This window comes from Empidonax traillii, unplaced genomic scaffold (assembly GCF_003031625.1).
Source record: "Empidonax traillii isolate 1590-97213 ecotype Southwest subspecies unplaced genomic scaffold, ASM303162v1 scaffold1517:size97247, whole genome shotgun sequence".
Classification (NCBI taxonomy): domain Eukaryota; kingdom Metazoa; phylum Chordata; class Aves; order Passeriformes; family Tyrannidae; genus Empidonax; species Empidonax traillii.
Window position 1 is genome coordinate 81,889 of NW_020956710.1, and position 15,359 is coordinate 97,247.

At 54.2% G+C, this 15,359-nt stretch overlaps 1 protein-coding gene across 1 annotated transcript in view; it reads left to right on the forward strand.

Annotated features, from left to right (window-relative positions):
* Window positions 1–14,468, forward strand: part of LOC114070317 (aryl hydrocarbon receptor-like) — an 18,421-nt gene extending 3,953 nt beyond the window's left edge. Inside the window, exons 3-9 of the mRNA XM_027907657.1 lie at window positions 7,889–8,010; window positions 11,190–11,279; window positions 12,866–12,965; window positions 13,080–13,222; window positions 13,375–13,565; window positions 13,933–14,042; window positions 14,323–14,468. Of these exons, the coding sequence (XP_027763458.1) occupies window positions 7,889–8,010; window positions 11,190–11,279; window positions 12,866–12,965; window positions 13,080–13,222; window positions 13,375–13,565; window positions 13,933–14,042; window positions 14,323–14,468 (902 nt within the window). The remainder of the gene's footprint in view (window positions 1–7,888; window positions 8,011–11,189; window positions 11,280–12,865; window positions 12,966–13,079; window positions 13,223–13,374; window positions 13,566–13,932; window positions 14,043–14,322) is intronic.
* Window positions 14,469–15,359: the final 891 nt, after the last annotated feature.

Sequence of the window (15,359 nt, forward strand, 5' to 3'; positions counted from 1 at the left end):
GTTTTACCCGTATCCCTTCTGGAAGAAATCACTGGAGGGTTATGGGCGCTTGGTGTCCTGGAAAAGCAACATCGTTGGGACAGGGAGACCACCTAGTTCAGCCTTGGAAACTGAGGGTTGGAGAGCAGGCAGGTGAATGATTAGGGAGGAGTTGGGGGGTGTTGGGAGCAGAGGACCCCGACCCCATCACTCTTGGAAGGGATGACTGGCAGAGGAACGTCACCATGGATGGAGGGAGCAGTTTGGGTGCCTGCCCAGGAGCTGAGACCTCCTGCAAAGTTCCTCCATCTTATCAGCAGTCATCCTATCCCTGCTTTACATCCAAACACCCTCGATTACTTCCAAAAACCCTCCTGTGTCTCGCTCCCAGCAGCCCATGGTGAAGAAGGGAGTGATGTCTTGTTGAGCAGCAACAATTCCCTCATCCAACTGGAACGGCAGTTTAAAATTACATTATTAAGTAATTATGAATTTATAATATAATACATATTCCCTGATATTGTGTTCCATATTCTGTATTTTCATATTTATTCCATATTTGGTATTCTTATATTTATTCCTCTCTGTCCTTCCCTCCCTATTCTTCTTCAAGCAAGTCTTCAATTCTGCTTCAGTCCAGTCTTTCTCACTCCAGTCTTCAATCCAGTCTTCTTCAGTGTATTATAATTACAGTAGATGTAATACATAAGTTACAGCATATATTGTATAAATGGTATATGATATGATATATAATTATTAAATTGTAAATTGAATTTAAACCCCCCAGGGTCTGTGGGCTGCTGGACCTGGCATTGCTGGGTTGATGGTTAGACTCCATGATCTTGGAGGTCTTTTTCTTTGTAATTCGGTGGTTGAGCTCCTTCTCCTGGGGCTGTAGCTCACTCTTGGAGCTGCAACAGTGGGATCTCTCCATCAGAGCTGGTTTCCCAGGTGGGACTCAGAGCAGCTCCACCTCCAGCTCCCGTTCCTGGGCAGTGCTGGAGCATCACAACAGTGATGCCTCTGGAATGGACTTGAAGGTGGCTGGCAGAGCACCCAGAGTAGCTGAGTGTGGTGGACCCTCGTCCTTGTCCTTGTCTGTGGTCTCAGCTGTTCCCTGAGTACCTCTGATGTGTCTTGGCAGCTGCTGAGGGCTGTGCTGGGCCTGTGCTGGGTTGGGTGTGGGTGAGAAAGGCTGTGACCCAGGGGGACTCTCCTGGGAGCAGGACCCCAAAGGACATGGTGGAGGCACGAAGAGGCACTTGCAGCAGAGGGAAGATGTGTTTGCACAAGAAAGGTGACTTCTGCACACGTTAGGTGTGCTTTGGGCTCCTCAAAGCCAAGGATGAACCGAGAGCGAGCTTTGCTGAGTGTCTCTGCCTCTCTTACCTGCTTTTTTGGGGAAAACCTGGGGAATGGGGTTCAGTTCCCACGTGTCTGAGATGCAGGATGGGTGGCTGGGAAGGAAGGCAGCCGAATGCTGTGGTGGCAGGGTGTGATGGTGTGGGGACACCATCTGTCCAAGGCAGTGCTGGCAGTGTTGAATCCCCTCTGCTCCCTGACCCAGCCACAGGCTGCAGCACCCAGCACGTGTCGAGACTAAGAGGGGAAACGGGGGTGCAGAGCCTGGCTGGGGGCAGTCACCACATTCCCACCAGCCACCAGGACGTGCAGACAGGGACAGGCTTCGTCTCCAGTGTCTTGGGATCGATGGAATGGGTGATGGACAATGGTGGAGGCAGAGCGAGGGGAGGGCAGGAAGGCAGCAGCAGCTTTCTGTGCTTGGAGGCTCCTGTTGTGTCCTCTCCCCCCCGCAGACTGAATAGACTTGGCTTCCTTAGCTTTTGCCTCATGCCCAGCCCTCTGGGGCTCTCCCAGGGCCCTCTCCAGCTGGGATGCCGGTCTCCAGGAGGAGACCCCGGTGCCAAACTCTCCAGATGGGTCCTGTGCCTCCAAGCAGGAGCTGGTTGCTGCTGGCTGTGCTCAGCATGTGCTTCCCAGCGTGACAGCTGCTCTGGAAAATTTATTTGCGTTGCAGGGATTTGTGTTCCTCCTTGGAGACCTGTCCTGCCAGGCCAATTACTCCCATTTGGCCACTTGCCTTTGATTTCCAGCTCCTTCCCCTTGCTCTGCCCCTGTTTGCCCTGAAGTTCATCGTGTTGGACTTCAGATCATCCCCTCGATTCATCAAGGTCTGCCTGGTTCCAGCCCTGCCTGATGAAGACCCGTGTCAGCTGCAGGTCAGGGCTGTTCCTGTTCCTGGCTGTTGCTGTTCCTGGTGTGTCCCCTCAGGCATTTTGGGGGCATGTGGTGCAGCCCCTTGAACTGTGCTTTCTGCTCCAGTTTTGCTTCGTGCGGGCCCCTCTCCTGCAGCAGGAGAGCGTGGCATCACCTGGTGAGCTTCCCTATCCCTCTCTCCATCCACAGCCCAAATATGGCCTTATCTCAGGCAGGAGATAGTGGATATTTTGATAGACTGGCAATTGCCTTATCTCCAGGCAATTGATAGACCAATTGCACGTGGGCTCACAGGGTGATGCCCTGAGGCTCCTTTTGCTGTGCTGCATTTCTTGTGCTCCCTCCATCCCTGGAGAGGAGCTTCCCTGTGCTGTCTGCATGGAGCCTGGATGAGGGAGGGGGTTCCAAAGTCTCCAGCTTCTCTGGTATTTCTGGTATGTGGTTACTGTATGCCTTTGGCTTGGGAACTGACCTGTTTAATGGGGTGTAGGAAGTCAGGCATCAGGGTCTGGGGCAGTGTTTGGGACAGAGTGGAAGACACAGTGGGTCTGAATGCTGGCATCAGTGCCTGCTTACATGGCAGATAGTAGGGAAGGGGTCTTGTCTCCTGGGTGGGACCCTGGTTTCCATCACAGGGTAATGACTTACTGCACCACCTTTTAAAGCTGCTTTGCTTTTAAATGTTCTCCCTTCTGTCCGTGCTTTAACGAGAAACCAGAAAATGAGTAGCTTGCTGGAAATGCCAGGGTTCGGGTGCAGAGAGGGAAGCCCTCAGAGCTCCCTCCACGCCTCCACAGGCTGATTTTGGGCACACACATCTGCTGTAAGTCCTCTGTCCCCTGCTGCAAGTGCTGTAGGTGTTGCACAGCTCTGGTGTCTCAGTTTCTCTGTGCAAAATAAAAAAGAAATTAAAAAAAAAAAAAAAAAGAAATTTGGCTTTTGAGTTGGGTTGGTTTTGGCTGTGACCCCTGGGCTGACTCTTCCCAGGAGTCCAGGTTTCCCTCTTCCTTTGCTTTTGGCATGCACTTGTCAGCAGCTGTGGGTGATGCCCCGTGGGTACCTCAGGGGGTCCCTGCCATAGCTGAGCACTCCTGTGTTTGCTCTTGTCACTGAGCTGAGGCTTCTCCACCCTCCCGGGGCCAGAGCCTGCCTTGGGCATCTCTGAACTTCCACAGAACCATAGAATGGTTTGGGTTGGAAGGGACCCTAAAGATCATCCAGTTCCAAATCCATCTTACCCGAGGTTACATGGATAAAACGTGGCACAGCAGGGGCTCAGGGCCTGGTGTCTCCCAAGCTTTGCACGTCAAATCCGGCCTTTGAGCGCTGGTGGATAGCAATGACAAGTCTGGTACTATCAAAACCTGCCTTAGAGGCACTCTGAAGGTTTTGTCACTCGTGTAAAAAATGACTGAACCTCAGTGCCAGCCTCGTGCTGAGCTCCTCTCTGCAGACCAATTTGCAGCGGTTGCTACTTGGACCTGTGTGATGGTCTCCCAGACAAATCTGGAGTGACTTTGCTGATCCCTGTTTCTTTGAGAGCAAGTGCCCAGGGAGAAAAGCTTGTCTCTACGTTGGCAGTGCTGTGACTGCCGTGGTGCTCTGGGCTCTGTGTGGTGTCGCAGGAGCCCCACTTGCTGCAAACAGTGAGAGCTCGTGAAAGCTTGGGTGGGTGTCAGTGCTGAGTGGCTTGGAAAAGCTGCATCTGGCTGGAGAGCTGTGCTGGGGTTTGTTTCCTACAGTTCCTGTGACAAGTCCTCTGCTAACAAGCAGAGGATAGTGGGGTCCCCCCCCTGGCCCACACCCAGCCCAGTGCCAGCCTGGGGCAGGAGATGCCATTGGCCACGTGTGGGCCACACGTGTGCCCTCCTTGTGTTTCACCTCCTACCAAACCTCCTCCAAACACATCTGGGCTGCTACCCAAGCCTGAGGGAGGGCAGGGCAGAGTCCTGCACGGGCTGTGACACGCAACAAGACTGTCTCCTGCACATCTGGCTTCCCACGGGGATGAGCTGGGTGGAATATTCCTGCCACCGCTGGCCTTCGTGGGTCTCTGTGTACCTGCCCGTGGAGGAGTGCAGGATGAATCCTCCTAGACCCCTGCTGGACATTCCCCATCCCTGCACTGGTGCAGTTAGGAAGGTTAGATCCAAGATCCCCATCTGTGCCAGGGACTGGTCCTGGGAAACCCACTGCAGCTGACTGCTGGAGCGGGGGCTTGGCTTAGGAGGTCTCCCCAGGTCCTTTCCCACCGCTGCTGCTGGTCACACCAAGTTCCTTCCCAGTGCTCCGCTGCAGGGCAGCTGGCACGGGTCTCACTGGGCAATCTCGCTGCCATCAGCATTAAATTAGCTTTTTTATTAATCTCCTCATATTTTGTTGTTACTGTGGGCCAGAGCTGCAGGGGTCCGGGCCTGAAGCAACTGATGCGGTGAAAGGAGTCGAGTTTAAATCTGTCCCTGGGTGAGATCCTGGAGGATTGTGTGGGATGAACGTTTGCAGCAGCAGGTTAGAGAGGCTGGCACTGGCTTTGGGAATGCCAGAGCTCTCCTGGGCATTTCTGTGCTCCTTGGAAAATACTGGGTGGCTTTTTCTAACAGGTTTTTAATCTGTTGGCTTTGGCGTTTGTCTGTTTTACTTGGATGGCATGAGCCTGCTCTGCTTGGCAAAATACCTTTGTTAAACAGCTGGGGCAAAGGTTGGTGCTAATTTGACGGGGTGTGGGATGTGATCCAAGAGGAAAACAGTTGTGCATGGCTTGGTGTTGCTGGAGGAGCTGGGAGCTCCTGGTTTTTTGGTGGCAGGCACCTCTGGAGCCAGTTCAAAGGGAAATGCTTGTTGTGGGTGAAGCCTGGCACCTCTCACCACTATAACCCAACCTGTGAGAGCAGAACTGATTCTGGGGGTGTTACCAATAACCCTTTTTTATTTGAGTGCCAAATCCATGCCAGAGGCAAGGGATGTGTGACAAGCAAAAAGTGGAGAGATTGGATTGCTTTGCTCCTTTTTCCTTCTTTCTCCTGCTTGAGGACTTTTGTCCATTGCAGGGCTTAGAAAACCCCTTGCAGAAGCAAGAAAGTCCCCAAAGGGGGGTGAAAACATTACTGATCCTGTCTGGCATCTTCCCTGGCTGAATGAAAGCTTTTGCAGTCTTTAGGGATCACACCAGCAGCAGGAAACCTTCTCCAGTGCTCTCATGGTGCTGGGGTTCAGGATAGAGCTGGATTTCCCCCTCCTATCTTAAGAAGTTACACACAGAGAGTTACACCCTTATCCAAGCACTTTGAAAATAGAAATTATCACCAAATCGCTTCTGCATATGCCTGGAGTTTATCTAGTACTGCAGATGACTTTTCTCGTGGTCTTTTTCATGGAATTACGAAATCATTAAGATTGGAAAAGACTTCTATGATCATCAAGTCCAACCATTAATCCAGCACTGCCAAGCCCACCACTAAACCATATCCCCAAGCACCATGTCATCATGTTAATTCCCATTAATTCTCAGGGATGTGCAGCAGGAGACTGGAAAAACTGGGCACAAACAGCAAAAGTGCATCGTCTTTTTATTTGCAGTTGTTTCTATCGCTGTGGGTACATTGTAGCTTGGATACATGTTGGACCTGTTTGCTGTCAGATTCTGTAAGCCCACAGAAGCTCTCCCCAGCTCTCCCTGCAGATGCTGCAGGCACTGGGAGAGAGCTGGAGACCACACGTTCTTGGGACGTGCATCCTCTCAAATCACCCGCTGCCCTTTTGCACCTTGGTTTTGGAAGAACCCCTTCCTTTTTGAACCCCCCTGCCAGCCTGCCTTGTTTCAATGCTTTGGAGAGGAGTCAGCCCTTCAAAAGAAATCAAATTTAGAAAAAGAGCTGATGTTTCATTCTGAAATTGTTCCGCTCTGTGAAGTGTAAATTGAAGCCATACCCACAGTCCAGATGGGCTGGGGATGTTTGAACTTGGGGATCACATGGCAGTCCAGTGAGGAGGCTTTTTGTTTGGTGACTGCTTGCCTTTCCCAGAGGTCTCCGATCCCCTGGCCTGGCTGATCCACCTGAGGGCACAGGATGGGAAAGAGCAGAAGATGTGACTGCTGGAGAAGGTGGCGGTGCTGCCTGAGCATCAGGCTTTTGGGGAGGCTGAAGTATCCCAACTCACTCACCGACAGAGATCAAGGCTTTGTGGCCTCAGAGCATCCTCTCCACTGCTCTTTGTGCCACCTTGTGCAAGGCCTTCAGCTGATTCCCTTTGCCCTACCTTTGCCCATGCCCTGCCTGCTGACAGCCTGCACGGGCAGGCCCTTGTCCCTCAGGCTCCTCGTGTAAATACATCCCAGGGGTGTTTTGGCCCCAAACTGGGGTGTAATACAAACATGCCAACCCATGAGGGGGAACGCCTTTGCACACTGATGGTTTGATGCGAGGCAAAACGTCTCATATCAGCAGTTTCACGTGGAATTTTTTGGGTTCTGAATTATTTTGGCTTTGAACTTGGTGTTCCCAGGGAACAAATCTTTAAAACCTTTCGATGGTGAAGTGAGACCTTCTGCCATGGAGAAAATTAAACGTACGCTCTGGCTTGGGGTGGTTTGAGGTTCTTCTTCCTCTCCTACTGCTCCCCCAGATTCAGAGGAGCTTTTCCCTTTGGGTCCACCCAAGGTCATGCAGCACCATCTGACGCACCCGTGATCTCTGCTGGCATGTGGATCCCAGGGGTAGGTGAGCTCTGCCTGACCTCGGGGCGCTGTGGGAGCTCGTGCTGGTGGCAGAGGTGGGTAGTTCCCACGTGGGGGCTGCTTTGAGCTTTATCTGTGGGGGTTTTTCCATTGAGCTGGCACAAAAACGTGCCTTAAAATTGTCCTGAGTTTGGACTGAGGTTTTTCAGTGAGAATCAGCAGAGGAAGCACCACGTTGGGGATGTCCCTGGGAGCCGCCATCCTCATCCCTGTTCCCTGGACAGTCGGTTCTCTGCATGTCCTGTGATGCTCAAGGTCCTGCAGCCAGGGCAGGAGGAGGTTTCACCCAATTGTGTTGCCTTAAAGGCCTCTGGGAATGAAGCATGAGGCAGCACATGAATCAGCCTGGGGAGGTCATGGCAGCGAGTCCTGGCAGCTGAGAGCTGCTCAGGTGTCCTGGGACTGTCACCAACCCTCGCAGCTGCTTCCGAGCAGCCAAAGGGAGAAAAAAAACGTAGGTAATTTGGTGATGTCTGGGGTGGTTTGGAAAGGTTTGCCTCTGTCCTTCTTCAGCCCTAAAGGGCAGGAGAGCTGAGAAAGCCCCCCACTGGGGTGCATTGAAGTGAACTCCAGCTCTGCCAGGCTCTAACATGAAGAGTTATTGCTGTATGGGTGTTGTTTCCCAGCCTGGCCATCCCAGAAGCGCTTAGCTCCCCTCTATCCTTTGCATCTCTGCCTCAGACCTTGGCAGAAGTGAGGCTTCCCAGATCTGGGATCAAGCAGGGAAAATAATCTCCAGAAGGAAGCCTTGGGCAAGTTGGGCACGGCTCTGTCAGTGGGCTCTGTGCCAGTTCCCTCTGGTCTCTCCTCCCTCCAAGCTGGGTCCACAGGCACTGCATGGCGTGGTGTGGCTGCACGAGCAGCCCTGGGGTGAGCAGGAGGAGGGAGAGGCTCCTGGCTTGCCTCTTCCATGCTGATTTCTTGCCTTCTCTCTTGCAGCCACAGCTCCAAAGGCTGGCAGCTGCCCACTGGATCAGCCCAGAGCCCCAGGGGGGAGCAGACGGACGGACACGCAGGCCGACAGGGAGCTGTTTGCTGAGGGGGAACTGCTGCTCCAGGTAATTTGGTCAGTCAGGGTCTTCCCAAGCAGCTCTGGAGCATATTGTCCCATCTGTGGAGGAAGGAGAGACCGTGCCTTGCCTGGAGCTGCTTCACTGTGATTTCTGCAGGCACTGAGCACCCTGGGACAGAGACCAGTGACACTGTCTGGCTGGGGCAGATCCAGGTCCCCATCCCACCCTTCCCTCTCATCCCCACTACCATTTTCTGCCCCTTTGGTTACACTACAGCTCATGGACTCAAGCTCCATCCCAGCCAAGAGGTCCAGGGACATCATTTGGTGGTGTAGGGATTGATCCCTGATTAGTCTCCAGGGTGGTGTGTTCCTCATGTTCTGGCAAATGCCGAGAGGAGAATGGGGATATCTCAGGATAAAACGTCCCCCAGGAACTCTTTGCCCCACCTGGGGCATTGCATGAGCTCTGTAGGGATATGTTCCCTGCCTGCCTGGGATGGGAAAAACCCAGCTTCAGTTTGTAGGTTGTGGGGCAGAAAAGAAGGGAAGATGGATCTTGAAAAGAGATCCGTGCAGAAAATCTGTGGGCAGTGGGAGCTTTGCTTTGTAGAAAGGCCAGCGAGTGTCTAATGGGAGAGCTGTCAGGGAACTCCAGAGCACAAGGAGCTGGTGAATCAGCTGCCCCAGAATGCTGTTGGTTTGGGCTGCCATTTATAAATGTGAGCTGGAAGGAACTGGGATGGAAAGGTCACATGGAAAGGCTGGTTGCTGAATAAACACCTGGGCATGTCAGCTTAGCAGCCCTGCCCTTGGGGGCAGGGCAAGTCTGTACAAGAATGTTTAACTGCTCCGTGTTCCTGGCATTGCCTGTGCCTGTGCTTTCACAGAATCCCAGAACAGTTTGGGCTGGAAGGGACCTTAAAGCCCATCTCATTCCACCCCCTGCTACAGTCAGGGACACCTTCCACCAGCCCAGGTTGCTCCAACCCTGTCCAGCCTGGCTTTGGACACTTCCAGGGATCCAGGGGCAGCCACAGCTTCTCTGGGCAACCTGTGCCAGGGCCCGCCCACCCTCACAGGGAAGAATTCCTTCCCAGTATCACATCCAACCCTGCTCTCTGGCAGTGGGAAGCCATTCCCCTTTGTCCTATCCATACATACCCTTTACAAAGTGCCTCTCCAGCTCTCTTGGAGGCTTTCTGGGCCTTCTCTCCTCTTCTGCCACCTCTCCAAATACCAGCAGATGGATGCTTGGCTCCTTGAAGTCTGACTCCAGTCCCTTCAGCCCACAGCTGTGGGGGTGTGAGCAGACCCCCAGCACAAGGTTCCACGCAGGATTTTGGCAAGGCAGCGACTCCTGGGAGCTCAGTGTGACTCCTGGCCACAGACCTCGGACCACACGAGGTCTCACACGTGGGCTCCGGTCCCAGCTGTCTGCAAGTGTGATAGTCACGGAGGAACAGCTGGAATAACACGATAGGGAGCCCGTGGTGGTTGCCCCAGTCCCACGATGGAGCTGCTCCTGAGCCCTCTCCAGGGGTTTGGAGTTGGACCATCTGACAGCAATTTGTTGATCCACCAGAGCATTGGCAGCCTCGGGTGATTGAAGGCATCTGGAGAGCTTATGAGGTGGGAGTGTGACAGAAATCCCCCACTGAGCTGCCTGGTGGCTTTTTTTATTCTTTCCCCAAAGAGCATTTTAATCAGACACTGTAATTTGCAGAAAGCTCTGACTCGGGGCCCCTCGGGGGGCTGCAGCACACGAAGGGAAGGGACCAGTCCCTCAGCAAGCTGGATCTGTGTGTTAGGTTTCCATTTAGGGTGTTCTTTTTCTAATTTCTCTCCATCTATTCCCTTACAAATATATTACAGGCAAGAGCAAGGGGTAAGAGTTTCTATCTAAAGCAGTGCTTTGTTTTGGGGGAAATCAGTCTGAAATGGTCACCAGGTATCTCTGGATCTTCATTTTGCCTCATTTACTGGGTGTTCCCTGGATGCATGAGCTCACCTCCCTTTACCCCAGCCACGATCCTCCAGAGTTCAGGAATAGACTCCCTAATTTGTAGTGAGGCTCTGCTGCAGGTTGGCCAGAGAAGCTGTGGCTGCCCCATCCCTGGAAGTGTTCAAGGCCAAGTTGGACAGGGCTTGAAGAAACCTGGGATAGTAGAAGGTGTCCCTGCCCGTAGCAGGGGCTTGGAACAAGAGGATCCTTAAGGTCCCTTCCAGCCCAAAACACTCTGGGATTCTTTGATGCGTCAGGGCTTTCACAAATCTGGGATCTGATATTCCAGATCTTCCCATCTCTTTTTATTTCAAGGTGGGTGTTGGTTTTAGCTGCATCACCTTCTCTGAATGGTGCTGGTGACTGGATTTGGTCTTACTTTGTGTCCTCTGTGACGAGTTGTTCACATACCCTCAGAGCTGAGAGCATGAGTCTGAGGGACAGAGATGCCCTCGGGTGCTAAGGGTTAAAAAGCAGGTTTTGGAGGGGAGGAGGTGATTGGAGACAGTGTGGGGAGAAGACATGGAAAAATAAGTTTGTATAACCTCTATTTAGGATGAGGAGCAAGGCTTGAAGTGTCTTTGGATGTCATCCGTAAAATTAGCGAGTGGATAAATAGGTCAGGTCAGGGAGTGACTGGAGTTTGGTTGCTATCTTTGAAAGCTTTGTTTGCTTGAACTGACTCCAGGCTTGTCCTGGAGCCTTCAGGCTCCTGAATGGCTCAGAGCCCTTCTTCCCCCTGCACACCCGTTGCTGCTTGTTATTGAAGTTGTAAGCAGGTTTTGTGAGAGGAAATCACAGAATCGTAGAATATCCTGGGCTGGAAGGGACCCACAGGGATCATCCTGTCCAAAGCAGAGCCCCAGAAGAGTGTAGCTGTACCCAGCTGGAGAGGAGGAAACCAGCTCCAGGTCCTCCATTAAACCTCTCCTTAGCTGGTCCCTGCTGGTGCAGCAGCTGCCCTGCAGCGAGAGGACTTCCACCATGGGATTGGAGAAAGTGGTCAGTCCATCCCAGATCACTGCTCGTGCTGGGGACAAAAAGACCAACAGAATGAAGTCTTGCATGGTTACCAGGTGCTTTGCTTCTTGGTGGGGTTCCTTGTTGATGAAGAAGGTCCCCTCCGGCCCCTGATGCTGAAGAAACACCCGGGGAATTTCATCTTTCAGCAGCTGGGTTGAAGCTGGGGAGGGTAACTCTGGCTCAACTTCTGCTTTCAGGCACTCAATGGGTTTGTCATCGCTGTGACAGGAGATGGCTACATCTTCTACATCTCCCCTACGGTGCAGGACTACCTGGGCTTCCATCAGGTGGGTACCTTGTTTTCCCGGTATCCAGGCAGATGCACTGCTCATCTGGGAAGGAGGTGCTGATAGCCACGCTGGCATGGCTATTTCTTCTCCCTTCCCAGCTCCCCTGGGTCCCTTCTGGTACACATTCCCAAATGAGTCACGTTCTTTGGGGGCTGTGAAAGCCAAGGAGCGTATTTGTGACTTTGGTGGGAACAGATGCCAGCTGAGCCGTGGCAGCTCTGTGTCCTCTTGCCTTTGTGTGTAAGAGGGGTGTGAGATATTTCTTGAGTCGTCCTGCTGGGCACACATGCCCTCACTTAGAGGGCTGAGGGAATCTCACCAAGGAGCAGTGTCAGTGCCCTGAAGGACCCTGAGTTACCATGGGATGCCAAGGAAAAGCAGGCCTCTCCCCACATCCACCCTCTTACCTCTGAGTCCCCCCAAAATCCAGCTCCTTTGGCCAAAGGACTGAGGCGACAGGAGGGTTGTGAGGCTGCTAAACCTGTTTCATCGCAGGGATTCCTGGAGCACCTGTGGAGATTCTTGTTGTTTGCTTCTTCCTCCTCTCTTTGCACCCTTTTCAAGCTCCCTGGGATCCTCATGGCTGATGTCCCAAGTCAAAACTGCTGTCAGGCAGGGACTGAGCTTCTCAAAGTATGTCTGGTTAAGCAGGAGACTCTCATCCAACATGTTCCTGAGGGCAGGGACCTGGCAGTCAGTGGCCTGTGCTGCCCGTGGGCTTGGCAGGATCTCTGGGATACAGATTCCCATGGTTACCTCCGAAACCCTTTTTAAAAACGGCAAACTCCCCTGCATAAGTCTGAAACAAAAAGAAATTGCTTGGTTTGGTCAAAATGTTTTGAACGAACCTGAAATTGTTTTTTACATTGATCCTGTGGAATACATTTGCTGAGAACCAGGGATGGCAGTGCAGGAGAGAGCTTTGTGCGCTGTTGCAGACCAGCATTTTGTACTCCACAAGCGAATCCCCTTGGACACCCTGCAGCCTGTCTGGTGCTGTGTCTGGATTTGGTCCTGAGAAGACGCTGGAAGTTAACACGTGTTCGCCCCACAGATGGGCAGCAAACCTTCCCCAAGCGCAGGAGCTCCTGCGGCAGGGCAAGGAGCTGGAGTTTCAGCGTTTCCCATTAAGGACTGAGAGCCAGAGCCAGGGTGAAACATCCAAGGAAGGGCCGGATAACACCAGGAGAACCTCAGCCTTGATGGTGTGGGCAAGAGGCTGGAAAGCTCTGCTTGGCTATGGCTGGGGAGTGCTGGGGAAGCAGGGAATGTACAGTCCTGAGCAGCCAGGGTTACCTGCACATCTCCATTTCTACTGCTTCTAGAAACCTCTGAGCCATTCCCAAGATTCCCCTGGGAAGGTCCCCTCTCTGCTCCCCTTCCCTCCTTCCCGAGCCATCCCTAAGGACGCAGCCGGTCCTGCTCCTTGCTGCCCAGCACGCAAAGCTGGTGGTGTTTGCCTGTTCCTTACGCTCCATCACTGCACTCTCACAGCCACGAAGGAAAACCCTGGGCCGTGTCCTCCTGCAGACACCTCTGCCAGGCTGTCCGGGAGCCGACGCTCTTCCCTTGTGTCGTTCCAGTCGGATCTCATCTACCAGAGCGTGTATGAGCTGATCCATGCTGACGACAGAGCCGCCTTCCGCCGCCAGCTGCACAGGCCCCCGGCACACGCTGCCCACGGTGAGCGCCCGCTGATCCCTGCAGCGGCAACACCGTGGGCTCAGCGGCTCTGAGCCGTGAGCTCCAGGTGTGCAGCACAGCCTGGAAAGCTGCCGTTCCCCTTGGGTTTTCCAGCCTTTCCCGCTGAGCAGCCGCTGCTGGCTGGATGCAGCGCCACGCCCAGCCCCCAGCACGTCCGTCCTGAGGAGCGATCCTTCACGGAGAGGAGCTTCACCTGCCGCTTCCGCTGCTTGCTGGATAACTCCTCAGGGTTTCTGGTAACACAGCCCCACGCTGGGACATCCCTCTGCTCCCCTTCTGCCCAACAGCGTGTTCCCTCAGGGACACCTGTGTCCCATAGGGGGGGGAGCGCAGCCACTTCCCACCACCCTGTTTGCTTCACTCCCACATGTTCTAATCCCCCCCTAAGGCCTTGAATCTCCATGGGCGCCTGAAGTTCCTTCTTGGGCAGCAGAAGTCTGCATCAGACAAGTCCCCCGTTGCTCTCTTTGCCATCGCAACACTCCTCCAGCCACTCTCCATCCTGGAACTGCGGACCAAGACACTGATCTTCCAGACAAAGCACAAGCTGGACTTCACTCCTATGGCCTGCGATTCCCGGTAGGGCATCTCTCACCTTTCCCGTGGCAAAATCCCTGGTGCTGGACAGAAAACTAGACCCCGTGGGAACAAGGAGTGTCTGAGCCAGCTCCCACGGCAAGGTGCCTCGTACTTCTGTCACTCCACTGCAGCCCCCCAGTAACACGGGGAGCAGGTTAACCGGGCACCAGCACTTCTTGTCTGCTGTGGTTTAGCCCAGCAAAGCCAGCACAGGGCGGTGTTGTGGAAGAGGGGATGTACCTCAGCCCGAGATGGAGAGTTGCACCAGGCAAAGCAGGAGGCTTTGGCAGGGGGTCGTGTCTGACCGGTAGGGTGCAACTGTGGGGGATCCATCCCCAGTGTCCCAGGGTTTCTGTGCTGTTTCCAGGGGGAAGGTTGTCCTGGGATACACGGAAACGGAGCTGTGCCGGAGGGGCTCTGGGTACCAGTTTGTGCACGCGGCTGACATGATGCACTGCGCAGAGAACCACGTGAGGAGTGAGTGCTGTCGGTGGGGATGGGGGGTTTGTGGGAGGCTCTGCACGTGCAGCTCTGGCCAGGCCATACCATTGCTCCTCAGTGCTGCCTGTGCCAGGGCTGGAGCAGCTGTGAGAAAGGCTCTTCCTCCTGGGTGAGACCTGCTGGGGGAGCTGGCAGAGAGGCAGCATCCTGCATCTCCTGCCCCCAGAGCAGGAGCGCGAGGTGTCTCGCCCGCGTCACTCGTGTCCCCCCACGGAGGAACTCTGTGTGTGCCACCTCTCTTGTGTCTCTGCCCCAGTGATGAAGACGGGGGAGAGTGGGCTGACGGTGTTCCGGCTGCTGACCAAGCAGGGCGGCTGGGTGTGGGTGCAGGCCAACGCACGGCTCGTCTACAAGGGGGGCAGGCCCGACTGCATCATCGCCCGCCAGAGAGCCCTCTCGTGAGTGTCCCTGGCTCCCTTCCCCTGCTCTCGTGAGTGTCCCTGGCTCCCTTCCCCTGCTCTCGTGAGTGTCCCTGGCTCCCTTCCCCTGCTCTCGTGAGTGTCCCTGGCTCCCTTCCCCTGCTCCAGCACAGGGAGGCTATGAGGGTGGAGGAGGGCATGGTTGGCACTTTGTAGTATGTGCTCTCCTACAGCGTGAGTGAAACGGCTCCAAGGAAGTGGACGTGGACATGCTCCTGCCTGGAGTGAGCCCTGGACACTCAGCCCTTCCCTGAGCCATGCAGACCTCCCCATGGGCAACCCAGAGCCCCAGTCCTCCACCAGCCCAATCCAGCACCTTTCCTCTCTAGAAAAGCCAGGGCAGGGTTGTGAGCTGCTCTCTTGCTGTCAGAAGGGCAGTTTTGCCTGGCCCAGAGGAGGTGCTCATGCTGTTTTCATCTCTTTTTTTCCCCAAAGGAATGAAGAAGGGGAGGAACATCTGCGGAAAAGAAACCTGCAGCTGCCTTTTAGCTTTGCCACGGGGGAAGCAGTCTTGTATGGGAATGACTTTCCTGGGTTCCTGGACTCCTTCCAAGCCAAGGAGGAGTTGCAGACACAAGCAAATTCCCACTCAAAGCAGCAGTTGGTAGACCCCAACTCTCTCCTCGGGGCCTTGATGAAGCAGGATGCGTCCATATACAACTCCCGTGCTGATAGCGTGCCTCAGTTCTCCTTGGCAGATTTCACCTCTGAGCCCGGGGGACTGGGCAGGAATGAGGACATCAGTGATGCCAAGGAGGACAGCGACTCCCTCCTGGTGGTGATCGAAACCCTCTTTGAGAAGAGCGAGGTGGAGGGAAACGTCTGCCAGAGCCTCGGCGTGGGCCACGCAGAGCTGCAGCAGTGGGAGGAGGCT